Source organism: Lepus europaeus, chromosome 3 (assembly GCF_033115175.1).
Source record: "Lepus europaeus isolate LE1 chromosome 3, mLepTim1.pri, whole genome shotgun sequence".
NCBI classification, from domain to species: domain Eukaryota; kingdom Metazoa; phylum Chordata; class Mammalia; order Lagomorpha; family Leporidae; genus Lepus; species Lepus europaeus.
This window is the reverse complement of record NC_084829.1, coordinates 5,756,411-5,774,789: the sequence shown is the minus strand read 5'-3', so window position 1 is coordinate 5,774,789 and position 18,379 is coordinate 5,756,411. Positions and strand designations below refer to the sequence as shown.

Here is an 18,379-nt window from a genome sequence, read left to right as displayed (position 1 = left end):
ACCCTTCCTCCAAACACACCGATTTACAAACATTGCAATCTGACTCCTTGAATTCTATCCAACAGTGTGCTTTCTCCTTTTCCAATCAGAAAAGGATTGCCATGGTGACCATGAAAAATTCGAGTGCTTCCTACAGATTTCTGATCCCAGAAGTTTGGAATTTTAAACCGTATTTCGTACAGGAGATGAGCAACCTTCTTAAAAACATCCTTTTTTCTTCTTTGTTGCCTTTTTCCAATCTGAACACTTGGCATAAGCCAAATTAGCTTTACACCAGCAGTTTACTCAAACCAAGCCCATCGCACATCTGAGCCCTGTTTCTCAGGAGCGCTCCCCCTTCCACTGTTTCTCCAGGGTAAGAAGTCATCAAACTTGCCAATAAACACTTGGGGTCACCCACCTGCGTAACGTTGCCGACTGGGGTAACATCTTGGCCTATGTGTGCAGTTGGGTCTGTTACATCCTGAGAACACAGGATGTGTGTTGTTGCTGGAATTTCTTCTTCTTTTATCACTCAACGTTCAACAATGTCTACTGAGGACTTACTATGTTCTATATCCTCAAAATAGTAGAAAACTGAAGACCCGGTGCCTGACGGTGACCCACAGTGCCGTGATGAGAGGAGGAATACACACAACGCAAGGTGGCAACTGCTGACACAGAAGATTGCATTCAGATTCATGAATGATCTGAACGGTCTCAGCTGTATATCACTGAGCCCGCCTCAGAAATCAGACACATCTTTAGAGGCTTGACTCCCAAATCTGTAATTCCGACAACTGCTCCTCGGTTCCTAAGACAACATCAGGACTGTGAGGGCTGGATTGTCAAGCCCAAGCCACTTGTAGGATGTGAAGAAATAGGTATCTGACACAGGCAGACCATGCAGGTGGGCGGTAGGGGTAGGGAAGGACTCCTCCTGCCAGCTCTGGACATCACATCTGGTCAGTAGTGTGAGAGCCTTGAATCCACACGGATCCGAGAGGTCTCCCCCACTCTCCTGGTGTCAGGAAAACAAAGACACAGAGGTGCCATGCACCTGGAGAGCCTCACCGTGCCCACAGTTTGTCCCAGCTGCAAGTCAGAGACATCCTGTGCCTCCCGGTGCCTATCACTGCCCCAGCCTGGGGACTCCCTGTGTCAGGGACACCTGTCTCACGGTACCTGGTATTCTCTCCAGCTGCTCCAGCCCGCATCCCACATCCCTTCGTTCAGCGGCTCCACCTCATCTCCCACCCATCTCCCTCCTCCCTTGACTCAAGTTCCCTATAAAGCCCCAGCCTTACACACGAGCCCTGAGCTACTCCCCCTACGAGGCTGTTCCCGGAAGTTCTTCACCCTAATAAACTCTCTCTTTGCTCAGCGTGGTCTTGGATGTTGTTCTCCGTCGTGGTTGAAAACCCTAACAGGTAGCTACAAGTGACCTCGTGAAACGAGGTAACACATGGAAAAACCCAATTTAGTGCCTCATTCATAACTGGAGAAAATAACGGGGTCCTGCCCCATCTGTTTCCACCAGTGGTTCTGTGACTTATTCCCCTCCCATAAGCAGCCCCAGGTCTGTGTTTTAAGTTGTGTTATTCTGACCATAATGTTGAGGAATGGGACGAGGAAGTACCAAAGGATGTGAGTTACCCTTACCTTGCTAGAAAACAACACCCGAGCTACAGAATGTTTGAAGGAAGTGCTTATTTTGAATCGTAGCAGTACTACAGGCTGGTTCACAATGGAGTGGCCGCAGCTGGCAAGAGCCACGTACATGGCAAGAGAGGAAAAGGGGAAACAGACACATGGGAAAGGAAGAGGGAGAGAAAGAGGAGCAAGCTGCACTGGTCTGACTGCTCTCACAGCAGGGAGTCGGTTCGAGAGAGGAACTCCCTCACTCTCAGGACGCAGCATGCATCTTCTCGGGCTCTCCACCCTGACCCCAACATCACCTCCTCATCCTGCTCAGTGAGCATCCGAACCTGAACCTGGGTTTTGGTGGAGACAAACCACATTCAAATGACAGCATCTGGACCTTGTGGGGAGAGCACTGATCTCTCTGTTACAAAAAGGTGCCCAGGATGCCGGTTGGAGGCAGTACTCCAAGAACTCCTGAATATTGCCAATGAACGTCAAAGAGGAAAGGGTAGCTTTACTGTTAACTTTCACAGAGCTATCCTGGACCATGGGCAATCAGCAGAGACGCAGCTCATGAAGCCCCTGGCCTCTCTCACTAGCAGCTGTCATCAAGCAGTCTCTCTGCCAGCTTCCTGCTCCGTACACGGGCACTGCCCCTGGGTCCTGGTAAGGGCAGCACTGAAGGCCCTCCCAAAGAATCTTCCAGCAAATGGTGACATGCGGGGAGGGGACAGGCAGCACGAGGTGTTTGGGGGTTGGAACTAACACCATGCATTAACCTGTCTAGTGCTGGTGGCAAACAGGGCTGCTGTGACGGTGATGAGACCTACCCTTTGTGGAAAGTTGTACACAGAACACTTGGGAAAGGAAGAGAGAGGGAAAAAACCAATATCTGGGCCAGAAACTGGTTTAGAATTGCTTTCTCAGCTGTCTGAGCCACCAAGACAAACGTCCTTAACTACACCCAGGCCACAGGCACGCAACAGGAGTGGGAAAGAAAGGGAAGGGAGCCCGGAGCGTTCTCGAACAGGCCAGGCCACCTCTGGGCATCGCCTCGGCGTGCTGTCAGTCTCAGGAGGACACAAGTACTGACGAGCTCCCCTCGCCCAGGGCTCCCCCAGGGTGAGCTCTCGTGAGCTTTTCAGAGCTGGGCAATCTGGAGGTTTGGAGTGGGGAGGAACGTGCAGACCAGAACTGCCTGCTGCCGTCCACGCAGGGCCCCTGACCTGCCAGGTCGGCTGCAGTTCAGTACCAGGCCACGTTACTAAATGATTTTGCTTCTTGCCGACTGAACACTTACTACTTACGCTACAGGAAGGACACGCCCTCTTCCTTCTGCTTCCCATCATTACCGGCACCTCCCAGTCAGACCTCTGTGGCTGCCAAACCCAAGATTCCCTGATCAACTGTGGAAGCGAACATGCTCATTTTAATAGCTAACTATGGGATTTTGGTGGTGGTTGTTTTGGAACTCTGTGCAATTTTCTTAAGCACTTCCTACATGTAGCTTCATCTAATTTTCATAGCTACCATTTAAGGATAATTTTACTACTCTCAGTGAGAGACAAGGAAAGCAAGGCAGAGTCCCAGCACCCAGCTCCTACACATGGAAAGCCAGGACTCCACCATGGCTTCCAATTTTTAATTCTGAGCTCTTTCCATTGAATTGCACTGGCTCTCCCACGTCACAAACTATTGCCAGTCACTGAATAAAAGCTCCTATCAGGAAGAAGGAAGGACTAACTAGCCATCCACTAAGAACTGCGTACTGACAAGCTCCCCTCCACCGCTCTTCACGTAGCGGGAAGATGAGAATGGGGTGCTCACTTCCCTGTTCTTGCTGCTGTAACAGCGGCCGGGACCCAACCACAGGAGCCACCACCTGCTGCCCCCCTGGGTGAGCATCAGCAGGAAGCTGGAATCTGCAAACCCAGGCATTGCAATACAGGATGTGGGCGTGTCAACCAGTTGGCCACTTCCCCCCTGCATGTTGGTATGTTTACTGGCTGCAATCTGACAAACAAGCCGAAAAGAACAAACAGAGAAAAGAAAGGCAGGAGGGTGACTGGAAGGGCAGAGGGAGGAAGGCTGAAGTCCCCTGCACTGAACCAGCAGATGCTGTTCCTGGCACCACACAAGGACGAGCTTGACCAGGTCAGTGTCACACACTTATATGCACTCAGACGCCAGGCTGGCTGCTTCTCACGGCAAGGACCCTCCTCAGAATTCTATTAAAAATGCCAAAGCTTTACAAGTTACAAGTCAGAGAACACAAATGGGAACGTGACCCTTAGGAGGATCATCGTTAGCGGCCCAGGGTTCAGGGCGTCCCAGCCCTGACTGACGGTCCAGATCCTGGAGACAGCATTCGCGGCTGGTGAGCAGGAGGGCATGGGGAGCACACGGCAGCCCCAGGAGGAGGGTGTGAGTCCGTGAGCAGAGCTGCTGTGGGGGCATCCGTGTGCACACCCTCTGGAGCCAGCTCCACTGCCAGCAGCGGGGCCGTTTTCATCACCACTCTTTTTAAATTTTTAATTTTTTTTTTTTTAATTTGACAGGGAGAGTTATAGGCAGGGGGAGAGAGAGAGAGAGAGAGAGACAGAGAGAAAGGTCTTCCTTCTGTTGGTTCACCCCCCAAATGGCCGCTACGGCTGGCGCTGTGCCGATCTGAAGCTGGGAGCCAGGCACTTCCTCCTGGTCTCCCATGCGGGTGCAGGGCCCAAGCACTTGGGCCATCCTCCACTGCCTTCCAGGGCCACAGCAGAGAGCTGGCCTGGAAGAGGGGAAACCGGGACAGAACCAGTGCCCATATGGGGTGCCGCCGCCACAGGTGGAGGATTAGCTAAGTGAGCCATGGCACCGGCCCCCATCACCACTCTTTTTGGAGATGAAGAAAATACTTAAAAAAAAAATCCCCTTCCTCCCACATTCTACCTCTCAGAAAAGTCTGAGATCATCCACACCAAGTCCATCCCACGTAAGACCACTCTGTCTTACAGCCCTCTTGCACCATTCATGACAATCGGCTGCTATCTCCAGACGTGGCGCGTGGCTGGAAGCCGAGGCTCAGGCTTCCCCAGGCTCCTCTTTACTCCTGCTCTCATGCCCTGGCCTGAAACAAAAACCCACAGGATCCACATCATAGGCCCTTAATCTGCATGAATTTAGAGACTCAATGTGATCAGTGCATTCAGAGGTGTTACAGGGTATCAGGGGCCGGCGCCGTGGCTTAACAGGCTAATCCTCCACCTTGCGGCGCTGGCACACCGGGTTCTAGTCCAGGTTGGGGCGCCGGATTCTATCCCGGTTGCCCCTCTTCCAGGCCAGCTCTCTGCTATGGCCCGGGAGTGCAGTGGAGGATGGCCCAAGTGCTTGGGCCCTGCACCCACATGGGAGACCAGGAGAAGCACCTGGCTCCTGGCTTCGGATCAGTGTGATGCGCCGGCCGTGGTGGCCATTGGAGGGTGAACCAACGGCAAAAAGGAAGACCTTTCTCTCTGTCTCTCTCTCTCACTATCCACTCTGCCTATCAAAAAAAAAAAAAAAAAAAAAAAAAAAACCTGAGCACATATGGGATGCCAGCGCTGCAGGTGGTGGCTTAACCCACTATACCACATTACAGGAAAAAATAAATAAATAAATAAATAAATAAATAAATGGTATCAGGAGCCGACACTGACGCTGACTTAGCTTCTTCACTGTCCTCATTACCCAACACATGCATACAGCGCAAGCACCCCACGCACCCAGGCACCATCCTGATGGGGACCCAGCTCCCCTGCCTCGCGATAATCACCCCTGGATTTTTTTTTTTTTTTTTGTCATGTTAGAAACTCTCTTGGACTTTTGTGATCCAGTAGGACCAGCAGGAACAAAATGTCCTCTTCTAATCCGAGCATCTGAACATCTACCTCCTCCAGGGCACGCAGGAGAGCATTCCGCCATTTGTCTACCGTTATGAAATTAGGTTCACACGCAGCGGTTTCTGTCTCCTGGAACATCTTGGGATCTGTTCTTGCTCAGAACAAACAAGAACCACCCAGGTTCTGGACTCCTCGTGCATTTCAGACTATTCTTTGGCTTTCCCTCAGTCCCAGCGTGTCTCACAGTCAGGCGTGAGACTTGGAAAATGCTCGTTTATGTGTTCCGAGGAGAAGATAAATCTTGGGGCCAAGGTACCAGGTCGGAAGGCCATTCGCTTGCCATCACGCGAGTCAGGGAGTTTGGAGGAAAGGGAGCAGACGGAGGATGTTTCCGACAGAATGCCCTCCTGGGGGAGATTCCAGAATCTGAGAACGAGCAGTCTACGAGCCTTCACACAGCTCCCTGCTCCAGATTAGGGGTTAGCAAATGACGGCCCGTGGGCGAAATCCACCCCATTCCCTGATTTTGTAATCGAAATGGCCCGTTTGTTCACACACTGTCGGCCCTAGATGCTTCTTGGGAACTGCTACACAGTGAACCAACATCACCCAAGTAATGTGTGTTCTTCCTCAGGTAGGCCTCTCAAGGTAGCATCAGCTTTGTCTGCCAACAACAACGTCTGAAAATGCCCAGGTCACACAGGGTAGTTCTCTGTCACCCACAAGCCCAAGGCTGGACTGACAAACCGCAATCAGGAGCCCAGGCTACTTCCATGTCGCTGCACCACTCCACGCATCCCCATGGCCAAGGTCACACCGGGGCCCAGGCTGGCTACAAGCACCTCAGCCGCTGCACGGATTCAAGCAGCAGGAGGGAGGAAGCACCGCCTCCGATCCGCTTTTAGAGAGACTTAGGGAACTATGGCTAACTGCTTCGAGTCACTGGCCAGCCTGGCTACCCAGCTACAGTGCAGGATCGGACGTGCAGACTTCCAGCTGAGTAGACAATCGGGGGTACATTGTTACAGCAGCGGGTGTGTGTTGGGGGCGTGTTGGCTACCGAGACGTAATTAGCGATCTTTGCCACAGGAACCTCACTCCAACTGCCAACCCCTTAGTAAGACGGCTGCAGGTGCTGGACAAGTTAATCATTGGCATAGCTTCAAAGCACTACATAGTCTTTAAATACCTGCAGAATATTGATTTAGGGGGCGGTGACATCAGTGTGAGTGACAAGAAGTTTTGGTTGACTCTTCTCAAATTTCTAATCAAAAAGTACTCTCGCCATCAGTAGGAACTGGATATACCAACGGATCCCCAGATGGTACGGGGCTGTGCTTGTAGACCTGAATTAACAGAGTATTTCTGACACAGCCCAGCGACAGCAGTTAGTCCTTAGCAATCAGACTTGCTCCAATACTTTCTTACTCCTCCAAAGAGAGTGACCAGGGAGCAGTTACTTAGCCTGGCAGTCAAGATGCCTGCATCCCACACTGCGGGTACCTGGGTTCAAGTCCCAGCTCTGGCTCCTCGCTCAGCGCCCTGCTGGTGCAGGCCCTGGGAGGCAGGAAGTGATGGCCGGAGCAGCTGGGGCTTGCCATTCACAGGGGAGGCCTGGATGGAGTTCCTGGGTTCCATCTTTAGCTCCGCCCAGTCCTTACCATTGCAGCCCTTCGGGGAGTGAATCAGAGGATGGGAATTCATTTATATTCTCTCTCTATGCCTCTCAAACAAGTAAAATTTGCAAAAAAGGAAAAACAAAGTAAAAAGCCAGCCTTTCAGTACCAACGTGGAAACTCCTGGAGAATTCTCTCTCACATCAAAGTCCAAGGCTGAAATGGGCACTCCCTAGTGCCCAGGTCCGAGGCATCCCGTACCTCATTTTATGTGACGTTAGGAGACAGTATCATCTGCAAACTCCAAAATATAATTAAAGGCCGCCCAACACAGCTGAAGTCAAGGAGAAACCAACCGGAAGATGTGAAGAGAATACACACCCCGAGCAGCTACTCACAGAAACACCAGCAAAAGCACATGTGCCCTGAGCGCTAAGTGCTGCCATTTGAACAGCAAGTAATCTCTATCATCGGGTACTGAGGGGGGGGTAAGCCAAGGTTAACCTGCTGACAAGTGTGGACTCGAGGTGGGGAGCAGACCTCTACAGAGATCAAAGAGACGAGCACTTTCTAGACCTTTGAGGAAAAAGACAGCCTCGAGGTGTGAAGACCAGCCAGCCTGTCAGCCAGGCCAGCCCATCCTCATCTCCTACCCAGTGAAAGTAGCTGGTTCAGGAAACCAATGCATTCCAACATGAGCAACAAAAAGCAATCACATGCATATCACTTACACATCAATTTTAAAACAGTTAAGGGGAAAAAATGGATAAAGTGTAAGAAAACCTTGCTAGCAGAGAAGCCTTGGGACAATGTTGCCATTGGAGCAGACAAGACTTCTGGCTAAATATTTTTCAATGCATTTTAAAAATAAAGTGAAGCGATTTTTGTGTGAAGGAAGATCCCAAGGCAGAAATAACTCAGAGGCGAGATGGCAGCAAGCAAGAGGAGCTGGAATATGAGTGTGCAGAATCCAGAAAGGAGGCAAACGCAAAAGTAAGTGAAGAAGACGGAGACGAATGTGCGCGGGGGAGAAGAGACGGCAGAAGAATACATCAGGGGACAGCGACAGTGACAGTGAGGACAGCATCCCAAGTGAAGAGGAGACAACATTAAGGCAGTAAGAAATAATCGGAGAGTCTCTCCGTGCACGACTGGGATCCCCCAAGAAAAACCAACAGAGCGATGGGTCAGAAACAACCCTTAAAGATACAACTTGAGACAACTTTCCCAAGATGAAAACAAACACATGTCAGGGCCAGTTACCGTGGGGAAACAGTTCTACATGGAGGAGGGGCCTTTTCAAGTCATTACGCTTTGAGGTAAGGAAAGAATCCTGTGGGATGAAAAGCAGAGAGATGCAGCTTGGCCCCATCTTCCTCTACACCCAACTGAATACAAGAGGACAACTGGACAGCACTCACGAGACCCCTAAAAGCACAAGCCAAGGTTTCCACGTCCAACCAAACTCCCGTTCAAGTAGAAACAGACCAGCAGTTCTGAGCCGTTTGTCACACGCCAGGGCGGCTCCAGGAAGCGTCTCACTTACTTTGGGTGTTCAAACTTGTCCACAAGATCCACTTTTTCCACCAGGTCTCCGCCAATCGTTCGGACCAAATCATAGAAATCATTCTCTTCATAATTCTCAGAGGGCAACCAGAAGGAAATGTCATTGATCACGGCAGGGTATTTGCTAAGAGGCTTAAAAAGAGAGAGAGAAAGAGAGATGTGTTAGTTGGATGAAGTTTCTCATGGAAAAGTTCACTTGGCTAATAAAATCCAGGTAAAACATTATTCGATCACTTCAATTTTCAGTACCAAAATGATCTTCAGATTAATCCACATGCAAAATGAGCAAATCCCGTTATGACTGTTACAGATTCTTACCACATTCACGTGTAACATTACCATACACTGTATTTCTATCTCCACTGAGGCTCAATCTAGTATAAAGCCTTTTAAATATATCATATTTCAGTTTTTCCCGCTTGAATGATAAAGGAGAAAAGTTCAAATTTAATTAACACACGATTCATTAACTTCTTGTGATACTTTCAGGAAGTAGTCTTAATAAAGAAATAAGTAAAGGCTTGTCAATATCAATATTTCAATTAGTGGCGTTATTTGTTAGTATTTCTAATTATTGAAATAAGGGGCTAGGGTTCATAAATAGGTAGTTTAGTTTTTCTTTTTTTTAATTTTGCCTTTAGGTTTATTAGCTCGATAGCTTACTATTAAATTAGATAAAATTAAAAATCAGGTATGCGGAGAATTACTGCATTCTTTACATGGCTTATGGATATGTACTGTATCACAACTATATATACAGATACAGCATATATATGGAGACCCATAAACATGCACCTTTTTGGTCTATAAGTTACTGCCACAATGAAAACTGTTTCATTATACAACTGTGAAATCCTAAGGGAATGTCTGCTAAAGCTACACATTTTTTTTGAAAGGCAAATTTCTAAACTGATTTATGTATGCCAAGCCTGGCATCACTATAAACTGTTGGGTGAATCATTGATCAGAAAAAGTATAAAACTTTTAAATTGCAATATTTCTGAAGCACTAATCAAATTCACAAACAAAAATGATTATTCAACTTGAAATAGCAATCAAGTTGTCCAACGAACGCACCAGCTTGGAACGTGCATTCCACACAGACGGGAAGAACTGACATTCGGGTGCTCCGGACAACATACCCTGGCTCCAGAAAAACATCCTACGATTTCTCTCCCGGAGCGAAGTCCGGGTGCTGTGATAAACAACCTGTTAGTTAATGGAACAACAGGAGAGAGCAGGAGGCTGGCGGTTGTACAAGTTGCCTTTCCTTCTGGCAATACCCTCTTATCCCCAAAAGAACAAGGAAATTTAAGGAGATTAGTAAGAGAGTAGGACTGCCAAGAGCTACCATGAAATCTCTCCCATTAATCCACCCTGAGGTACCACGTTTGCTGAGCTGTGCCGGGAGGCAAGACGACAGGGTGATGGGACAAAGTGCCCACCAATGAGTCTATATGACAGTGAGGCAGACAGCCATCATACAGCTCTCAAGGCATCTGAAAAATATACTTACTGCAAATATGCTTCCCTATTTTTTTTTTTTTTTAAGATTTGTTTACTTTAAAAGCAGAGTTACAGGGAGGGAAGGAGAGACAGAGAGAAGACTGATCTTCCATCTGCTGGTTCACTCCCCAAATGGCCACAACAGCCAGGAGCTCCATCCCGGTCTCCCCTGTAGATGCAGGGGCCCAAGCACTTGGGCCGTCCTCTGCTGCTTTCCCAGACCATTAGCAGACAGCTGGATCAGAAGAGGAGCAGCGGGGACAGGAACCAGTGACCACATGGGAAGCCAACATTCCAAGTGGCGGCTTAACCCACTATGTCATGACACCAGCTCGATAAATATGGTTTATTTATTTATTTATTTATTTATTTTTTTTCGACAGGCAGAGTGGACAGTGAGAGAGAGAGAGAGAGAGAGAAAGGTCTTCCTTTGCCATTGGTTCACCCTCAAATGGCCGCCGCGGCCAGCGCGCTGTGGCCGGCGCACTGTGCTGATCTGATGGCAGGAGCCAGGTGCTTCTCCTGGTCTCCCGTGGGGTGCAGGGCCCAAGCACTTGGGCCATCCTCCACTGCACTCCCTGGCCACATCAGAGAGCTGGCCTGGAAGAGGGGCAACCGGGACAGAATCCGGAGCCCCGACCGGGACTAGAACCCGGTGTGCCGGCGCCGCAAGGCGGAGGATTAGCCTGTTGAGCCACGGCGCCGGCCTAAATATGGTTTTAAAAACCAAGGGGTTCAAAAGAAAAGGCCAGACAGCCTTCCCCACCCCAGCTGTGTGACCTGGGCGTCAGAGCGACGCTGAGCCCTCCTGCCACACTCCTCTCAACCTCACAATTATGCCATTGAACCTGCTCGCCTTAGAACAATCTCCTTATTACATGGGGCTAATCCAAGATCTACACGCTTTTTTCCATTTTCCCTTTGCCAGCCCTCCTACTTCTTGCCACTTACTGCCACTCCTAACCCCTGAAAACTGTCTTTTTCCCTGCTCTGTGTCCCCCCAGAACAGCCCAGCACTCAGCTGATAGATGCCTGGTGAAGTCTTGGTGAAGCGACCATGCTGTGGCCTGTCTTCCTATTTCCAAGCTTCCCAACAGAGTTCAGAGTTTGACAACAGCAATTCTTTTTTTATTTTTATATACTTGCTAGCATTTTATTAAAACACATACCAAGGAAGTGCACGTACATGAGCAGATAAATTAGTTCTTTTTGTCACTTTATCACAGTTCTGTTCAACACCTAAATTAAGGTGGTTCCAAAAAGGCTACTTCTCCACGTCATCTCAGCCACATGAGTTGGGTTTTTGAGGATATTTTAATTTCTCCCTTTGAAATATCAAATAATCTTCTTGCTTTTTCACTAAGCTTTGCTCCCACGTCCAGCATTCCCTCGTCAGACCAGGGGCCAGACGTGCACACAGGAGGACAAGAGCTGTAGTGTCGGAGTCCAGTTACTAAAGAGAAGACAAAACCGGACGCCTTTCTTTGTTTCCTTGCCACTTAATTTCTGTTCTCGTTTTTTTACTATCTTCTTCCCTCTTGTTTAATCGGTTTTACTCTGTTCCCGCACACCCCCCCCCCCCCCGCCCCCATGACTTAGGTGAAAGATCAACTTGATGTCTGAGCGGTGCCGTGGCTTGGATATGTTTGAAGTTAGTGCCCCGAGGTCACATGCTGGGAGCTCCATCCTCCACATGGTGATGCTAACATCAGCGAAACCTTTAAGAGATGGGGCCCAATGGAGGGTCTTCAGGTCACTGGGGGCCCTGCCCCTAGAAGGAACTGGCACAGCTTTCTTGGGACTCTGGTGAGTTCTCACCTGAGAGCTGTTAACAAAAGAGCAAGCCCGCTCCCTCCCCAGTCTGCCTGCCTGCCTGCCTCTCTCCCTCACTGTCTTCCCCTCATCATCGGATCCCCCCACTCCTGCCCCAGCTCTGGCCATTCTGACGCCATGAGGTCCTCCCCAGACCTAAGCGGATGTCACCCCACAGAACCTCCAAAACTGTGACCTCATGAAATCTCTTTTCTTTATACACTTTCCAGCCTCAGGTATGTTGTTACAGCAACAGAAAATGAACTAATTCACTTTCATGTTTTTAAACAAAAGCATTTAAGGCTGTAGATGTTGCTCTAAATTCCTCTATAGTTAACTCCCACAGCCTTACTATGTAGTATTCCATTGTTAACACGGTCTTACATTGTATTTCCTATTGGTATTTTTTTATGAGTTGCCAATGAATTTTTTAGTTTTCAAATATATGTGTTTTGTGGTTTCAAAAAAATACCTTTTTCTTACTCTGGGGATCCAGAGGACAAAACCAACTCAGACAAGCTCAGTTTCTCTTACTATGCACGCTCCCAACACGGATCCCAAAATGCGTGGGGTTTTCTCTCCACCAGCAGGCAAGCCATGAGCTCTGCGGTGGACACACCTGGAGACAGCGTCCGATGCCCCGGGCTGAGGGCTCAGGTGCACAAGACACACCTGGAGACAGCGTCCGATGCCCTGGGCTGAGGGCTCAGGTGCACAGGACCACTCTGCTCCCAACGCCAGCTGCAGTGCAGGCTCCAGAACTTCTGCAGACCGCCTGTGCGCTACAACTCCCAGACCCCAACCTTCAGGCTTGATCCGCTTGCTTGAGGGGCTCACAGGACTCCCTACATGCACTAGTTTATTCCAGGAGATCTTTGTAAAGGGTTGAAAATAAGCAGCCAGAAGCAGAGATCTGCAGGGCGAGGTCTGCAAGAATCCCAAGTGCAGGGGCTTCTGGCCACCCCCACCCCCACAAGGGACGAGCTCCCATCCCCCACCATGGGAGGCGCTGCACTTGTAGCTGGCCACAGGCTGTGCAGGCGCTGTTCCTTTGACATTTTCTGAAGACTTTGTTGAACAAGCACAACTGAAGCGTGGACAGCTGTGGAGAAAAGTGGGCGGAGGCCGGCGCTGCGGCTCATTAGGCTAATCCTCCGCCTGGGGCGCCAGCACCCTGGGTTCTAGTCCCAGTTGGGGCGCCGGATTCTGTCCCGGTTGCCCCTCTTCCAGGCCAGCTCTCTGCTGTGGCCCGGGAGTGCAGTGGAGGATGGCCCAAGTGCTTGGGCCCTGCACCTGCATGGGAGACCAGGAGAAGCACCTGGCTCCTGGCTTCAGATTGGCGCAGCGCCAGCCGTAGTGGCCATTTGGGGGGTGAACCAACAGAAGGAAGACTTTTCTTGATGTCTCTCTCTCACTGTCTAACTGTGCCTGTCAAAAAAAACAAAAACAAAAACAAAAACCAAAAAACAGGGCGGGGGGCGGAAACGACAGGATCTGCTGTGGCGAGACCGAGGGAAGAAGTCCGGCCAGAGCTTTCTGTTCAGGTTCTTCTAGGCCATTCTGGGAAGCGCCTTGTTTCCCTCCCAGGTATGTGGCCAGCGTCCTCTCAAACGAGGGTCTTACGATCGCCATCAGAGGAGGCAGGGCAGACCATTTCTTTATGGCCGGCCCCGAGACAGAACGGTAGAGGAAGAGCAGAGTGTATTTTTAGACTCGAACCCGGCAGGGGCAAGCGAAAGAATGGCTTTCTATGGTCTGCCTCCCGGCCCGAAAGGAGGACAGGGGAGGAGAGAGAGGGAGACAGAGAGAGAGACTTTGCTTTCTGAACCCTGCGGCCGAGCAGTGAAGCACCAGTAAAAAAAGAAAAAGCTGCCTTTCACCCTTACTGTTCCCAAGATGCTTCACAGACCAAGGACAAAAGGCCAAGTGATTTAACCTTCTTATTCCAGCCACTTAAAAGAAGAAGAAAAGACACACAGGTTATGGGAGTTCAGAGCCAGGAACTGTGTATGAAAACCAAATTTTATATAAACATCGTAATATCACAATCGCTAATTTCAAATTTAAGTGCACTGACATGAGAAAAGACATGAGATTCATTTTTGGAACTTTGCTGTAATTTGCTCTGTAACCTAGAATTTGGTCAATTTTTTATAAATGTTTTCAGAGTGCTTAAAAAAGAATACTACCCCTAGGGGCCACCACTGTGGCTAAGCGGGTAAAGCTACCGATGCCTGCAGTACCAGCATCCCATATGGATGCTGGTTCAAGTCCCAGCTGCTCCACTTTCCATCCAGCTCCCTGCCAATGCGCCTGGGAAAGCAGTAGAAGATGGCCCAAGGCCTTGGGCCCCTGCATCCACGTGGGAGACCCAGAAGCATCTCCTGGTTCCTGGCTCTAGATCGGCTCAGCTCTGGTCCTTGCGGCCATTTGGGGAGTGACCCAGTGGATGGAAGACCTCTGTCTCTCCCTCTCTGTCTCTCTCTGTCTCCCTGTCTGTAACTCTACCTCTCAAATAAATTAATCTTAAGAAAAAAAAACAAAAAGTATACCACCTCCCACCTTGACGTGGTGTTCCATGTACATGGCTAGATAGCACTTCTTCATTGCACTGCCCAAGTTCCTCTATATTTATTTATTTATCAGCTCCTCTGATATTTATCTGCTTGATATTCTTGTTCTGTCAGCTTCTAACACAAAGGTAATGAAACCCTCCGCTGTTACTGTGACTTTATAAAGTTTCCAAGTAACCCTACCAGCTTTGTCTCATCTGTTTGGAAACTACGCTACCAGGTGTGTGAAAGCTTAGGACGCCTTTCTGGTGGGTTTTTCCTTGCAGCACTATCTGCGCCCTTGCTCCTGCCCAATCGGGCTTTTCTAGCGTCAGGACCTCTCACACGAGCCTCCCCTTAGTATTTTCTTGGCAAATGTTTGCTGTACTCTCCTTCATTTGAATTTTTCTGTTGTTTGTTTTCTTCAACAAGCAGAGTTTCATTTAAAATTTAACAACTTTTTTTTCTTAATGTTCTTTGTCAGCCTTTCACAAGGCAACAGACGTTATGTTTATTCAATCACATTTTAAAGATTCCCTTTACTTACAAAAATTAACAATTGTGTTTTAAAATTTTTTCGCAAGACAAGCCCAGTCCCATGTGTCAAATCACATTTCTAAATGAATTTTGGAAAAATTCAAATGAGGAAAATAAATATCCCAAGAAACAAGATTAGGCAGTCCCAGCAGACACTGTGGTGTAAGATATTGTATTTCTAGCCTTCAGCTATAAAAATAATAGCTTCTAGGAAATTGTTCTGGAGCATAACGTTACACGGTATCTCTGCATCAGCTCAGAAATGAGACAGGGAACTTCCTTGTCCTCAACAGGTCCTTTCCCAAGTATGCATGCAAGTTTTACACTGTTGTCTAGATTCTGTCTTACACACACACACACACACACACCAGGAAATCATTTCAGTCAACAGTTAATTTAACGTCGAAGCACTCAGGTAAGCTTGGTATCTGTCCCTGGCACTGTGGGAGAGTCTTCTTGGCGCCTGTGTGCCACGCCGCAGTGGGAGACCAACACTGTGCCTTTAAGTCCGGAGTGTCTCCCTCGGGGCACAGGGCAGGCTCGCTTCCTCACCAGAATGGCAAAGAGAATGTCGTCTTCAGGGCCAATGGCAGGTTTACCAAGAGCCCCTATAACAGATCCGGGGGAAACGCACACGTGTACGCGCACACACACACACGGGGACAACCTCCGCTCCAACAGGTTCCTAAGTGTGAGGGTTTTCCGCGGTGCAGCCTTCCCCAGCTGCGGCACCCCCTCTGCGGGACTGGGCCGGCGGGGGCGTCAGGAGAGCCCCCACACAAGGAACTCCTGCTGCCTCGGGGCTGCAGGGTGCTGGTCTCTGCGGCAGGGGTCTCCCGTCATCCCACCTGCACGACCCCGGGTTAACCGGCCAGCAGGGTCCGATCTGAGCCACCCCTCCGTGCCCTTTCACTCGGGTCTCTGGGATGAACACCCTTTAAGGGGTCTCCAGTGAAAGCCTGTGGATGGCAGACTACCCCGCGACTTCCCTCCCACCGAAGCCATCTGGCCGTGCACAACACTGAAGGCTCCTGGTTCTCTCACGTCAGCACTCTGGAAAGACTTCCCAGGTACCTATTAGTAGTGATGACAAGTCTGCTGCCAGTCAGGGCCGGCTCTCCCCAGCGATCCGTCCTGCCGCGCTGGCAGTCGGCAGGTGCTGTGTCTTCCTCCCCGCGGCTCCTCGGCTGGGCTCTGATGAGGCTCGGTGTGCATTTATCTCTGTTTATTCTGTTCAGCACTCGGAGTGCACTTTCAATCAGGGCTTCCGGTCTGCCTTCGACTCTGAAAAATGCTGCCCCAGCTTCTCTCTCATCCCTTTCACTCTCTCTCCCACAAGTGCAACCATACATACTGTGGAGCTTCCGCATCTGTCTCCCATCCTCTGAACGGACCTATTTTTTCCTTTTTTTTTTTTTTAGTTTGTCTTGGCATGTTTACGCTGCATTTGAGGTGAGTTCATTAGTAACAGCGCCCTATTTGTTAATTCTCCTTTCAAACGAATCTACCCTCACCTTTGTTTCTCCCCTTTTTATTTCAGTAACCAATACTTGTTCCTGAGATTCTAATTTTTTTTTTTTTTTTTTTTTTTTGCTCCATAGCTAATTATATATATTTAATTCTGCCTGGTTTTGGGGTTAGTTTTTGTTTTTGGCTTCTTATTGAGAATTTTTACAGGTTTATTTTTCTTCTTGTTTTGTTGTTGCTGCTCTGGGGAGAGAGAGAGAGAAACACGTGCATGCTCCCCACATGCCTGTAACAGCCTGGTCCTCTGGCTAGCAGAGCTGGGAGCTGGGAGTGTAGTCCAGGTGTCTCACGCGGATGGCAGAATCCAATCGCTCGGCCCATCAGTGCTGCCTCCCAGAATCTGCATTAGCGGAGGCTGGAGCTAGGAACAGCATTCGGGCACTACGAGTGGGACGCCGGCATCTTAATTACTGCCAGGTCGAACGCCCACCTCGAGGGCGGACGCTCTCAGGTTTGGAATTCGTGTGCGCAGGCTCATCTCGTCTGCGAGTTTGCTCACTCACCGGCTCTTTGCCCAGCGGTTCCTCTCCTTGCACCCCTAGCCCAGAACGGAGCTGACACTGGTGATCCGGGCTCCTGCCCCTCCTAAGGCGACGCTGCTGCCGATGTGTCAGCTCACTCCTCACGAGCAGGCCTTGTCTCTGTGCAGCTCTGCTCCCAGGGTCAAAGCCTCCTACACGCGCGGGGTTCTAGCGGGCAGTGGCTCTGGGCCTCCTTCCTGAGCAAGGGACACAGCCCCAACACTGCTCTTGTCTTCAAGCACAGCAAAGGCTCTGGCCTGGCACACTGCACTGGGCTCTGTTAGCCCCGACACCCCCAGAGCTAAGCCACTCCCGTCCCCTCCTGCCTATGACCTGGCACCCACAGCGTCTTCTGTCTATGCTCCTCTCTGTTTGTCCATTGTCTGCAACAACAGATCTTGGGGGAGCGGGGCAGGTGGGGGAGGTGGTTACGGCTGCTGCATTTGGTCCTCTGAGGTTTTTATCCATCCCTGCAGCGTGTTTGGGGTCTGCCGAGCAACCTCAACGTGGCTCCCTCTATTCCTCACAACGGCCCTTAGATCTGCGGGGAAGGAGGACCGAGAGCTCTCCGAGAAGATGAAAGATTCAAATCTTTGTCTAGAAAAGTCTGTATGTCCACAATCGTAGACTTTTACATAGAATCGCTGGGACTTACAAATCCAGGGGAAGTTGTTCAACAATTCAGAGAAAGGACCCTAAGACTCAGACTCAAAATTGGGTCATGCAGTTCAAACACAGTTGAGATGAATGTACCATACTTCAGTAGCTGTTGACACGTGCATCTTTATATATTTACTTATTATATACTTTGCATACATCTGCAGTGTAAAGAACATTTATTGATGATAAAACCATATATAAAGGTACCCTTGGTTGCCTTGTACCTACTGGCAAGCCAGTCACATTTATCTAAATAAAAAAGGCTAGTCTTACATAGTCCTTCCCGAAGCTTGGGAAACCCTAAAGGCCAGCCTTGTCCAGGGCTGGCTGTGGACAGCTGAGGCCTTAGTTCCAAGTGTGTCACAGCCAACTTCTCTCTCTGCCTCCCCCTGGTGCCCCCTCCCTCCACAGATGTCAGTTCTGAGAGCACCCAGCAATGAGCCTCCAGCACGCCAGACCTGCCTCCGAGTCTGCTTCCCGGGGGAACCTGATGTGTGATGCTCAACGTCAAGCAAACGCCAGCAATCAGCTGAGAGAAGTTTTCACTGGGCGTGCCCACGCAGGGGCACAGCAGGCATCCAGGGGCACACCTCAGA

The 18,379-nt window shown here is 49.7% G+C and overlaps 1 protein-coding gene across 5 annotated transcripts in view; it reads right to left on the bottom strand.

Moving 5' to 3' along the window:
- The window catches only part of FARS2 (phenylalanyl-tRNA synthetase 2, mitochondrial), a 483,127-nt gene that overhangs the window by 138,534 nt on the left and 326,214 nt on the right, over window positions 1-18,379 (bottom strand). For all 5 annotated transcript variants that reach the window (XM_062184260.1, XM_062184275.1, XM_062184252.1 and 2 more), the window contains one exon: window positions 8,649-8,800. In XM_062184260.1, the coding sequence (XP_062040244.1) occupies window positions 8,649-8,800 (152 nt within the window). The remainder of the gene's footprint in view (window positions 1-8,648; window positions 8,801-18,379) is intronic.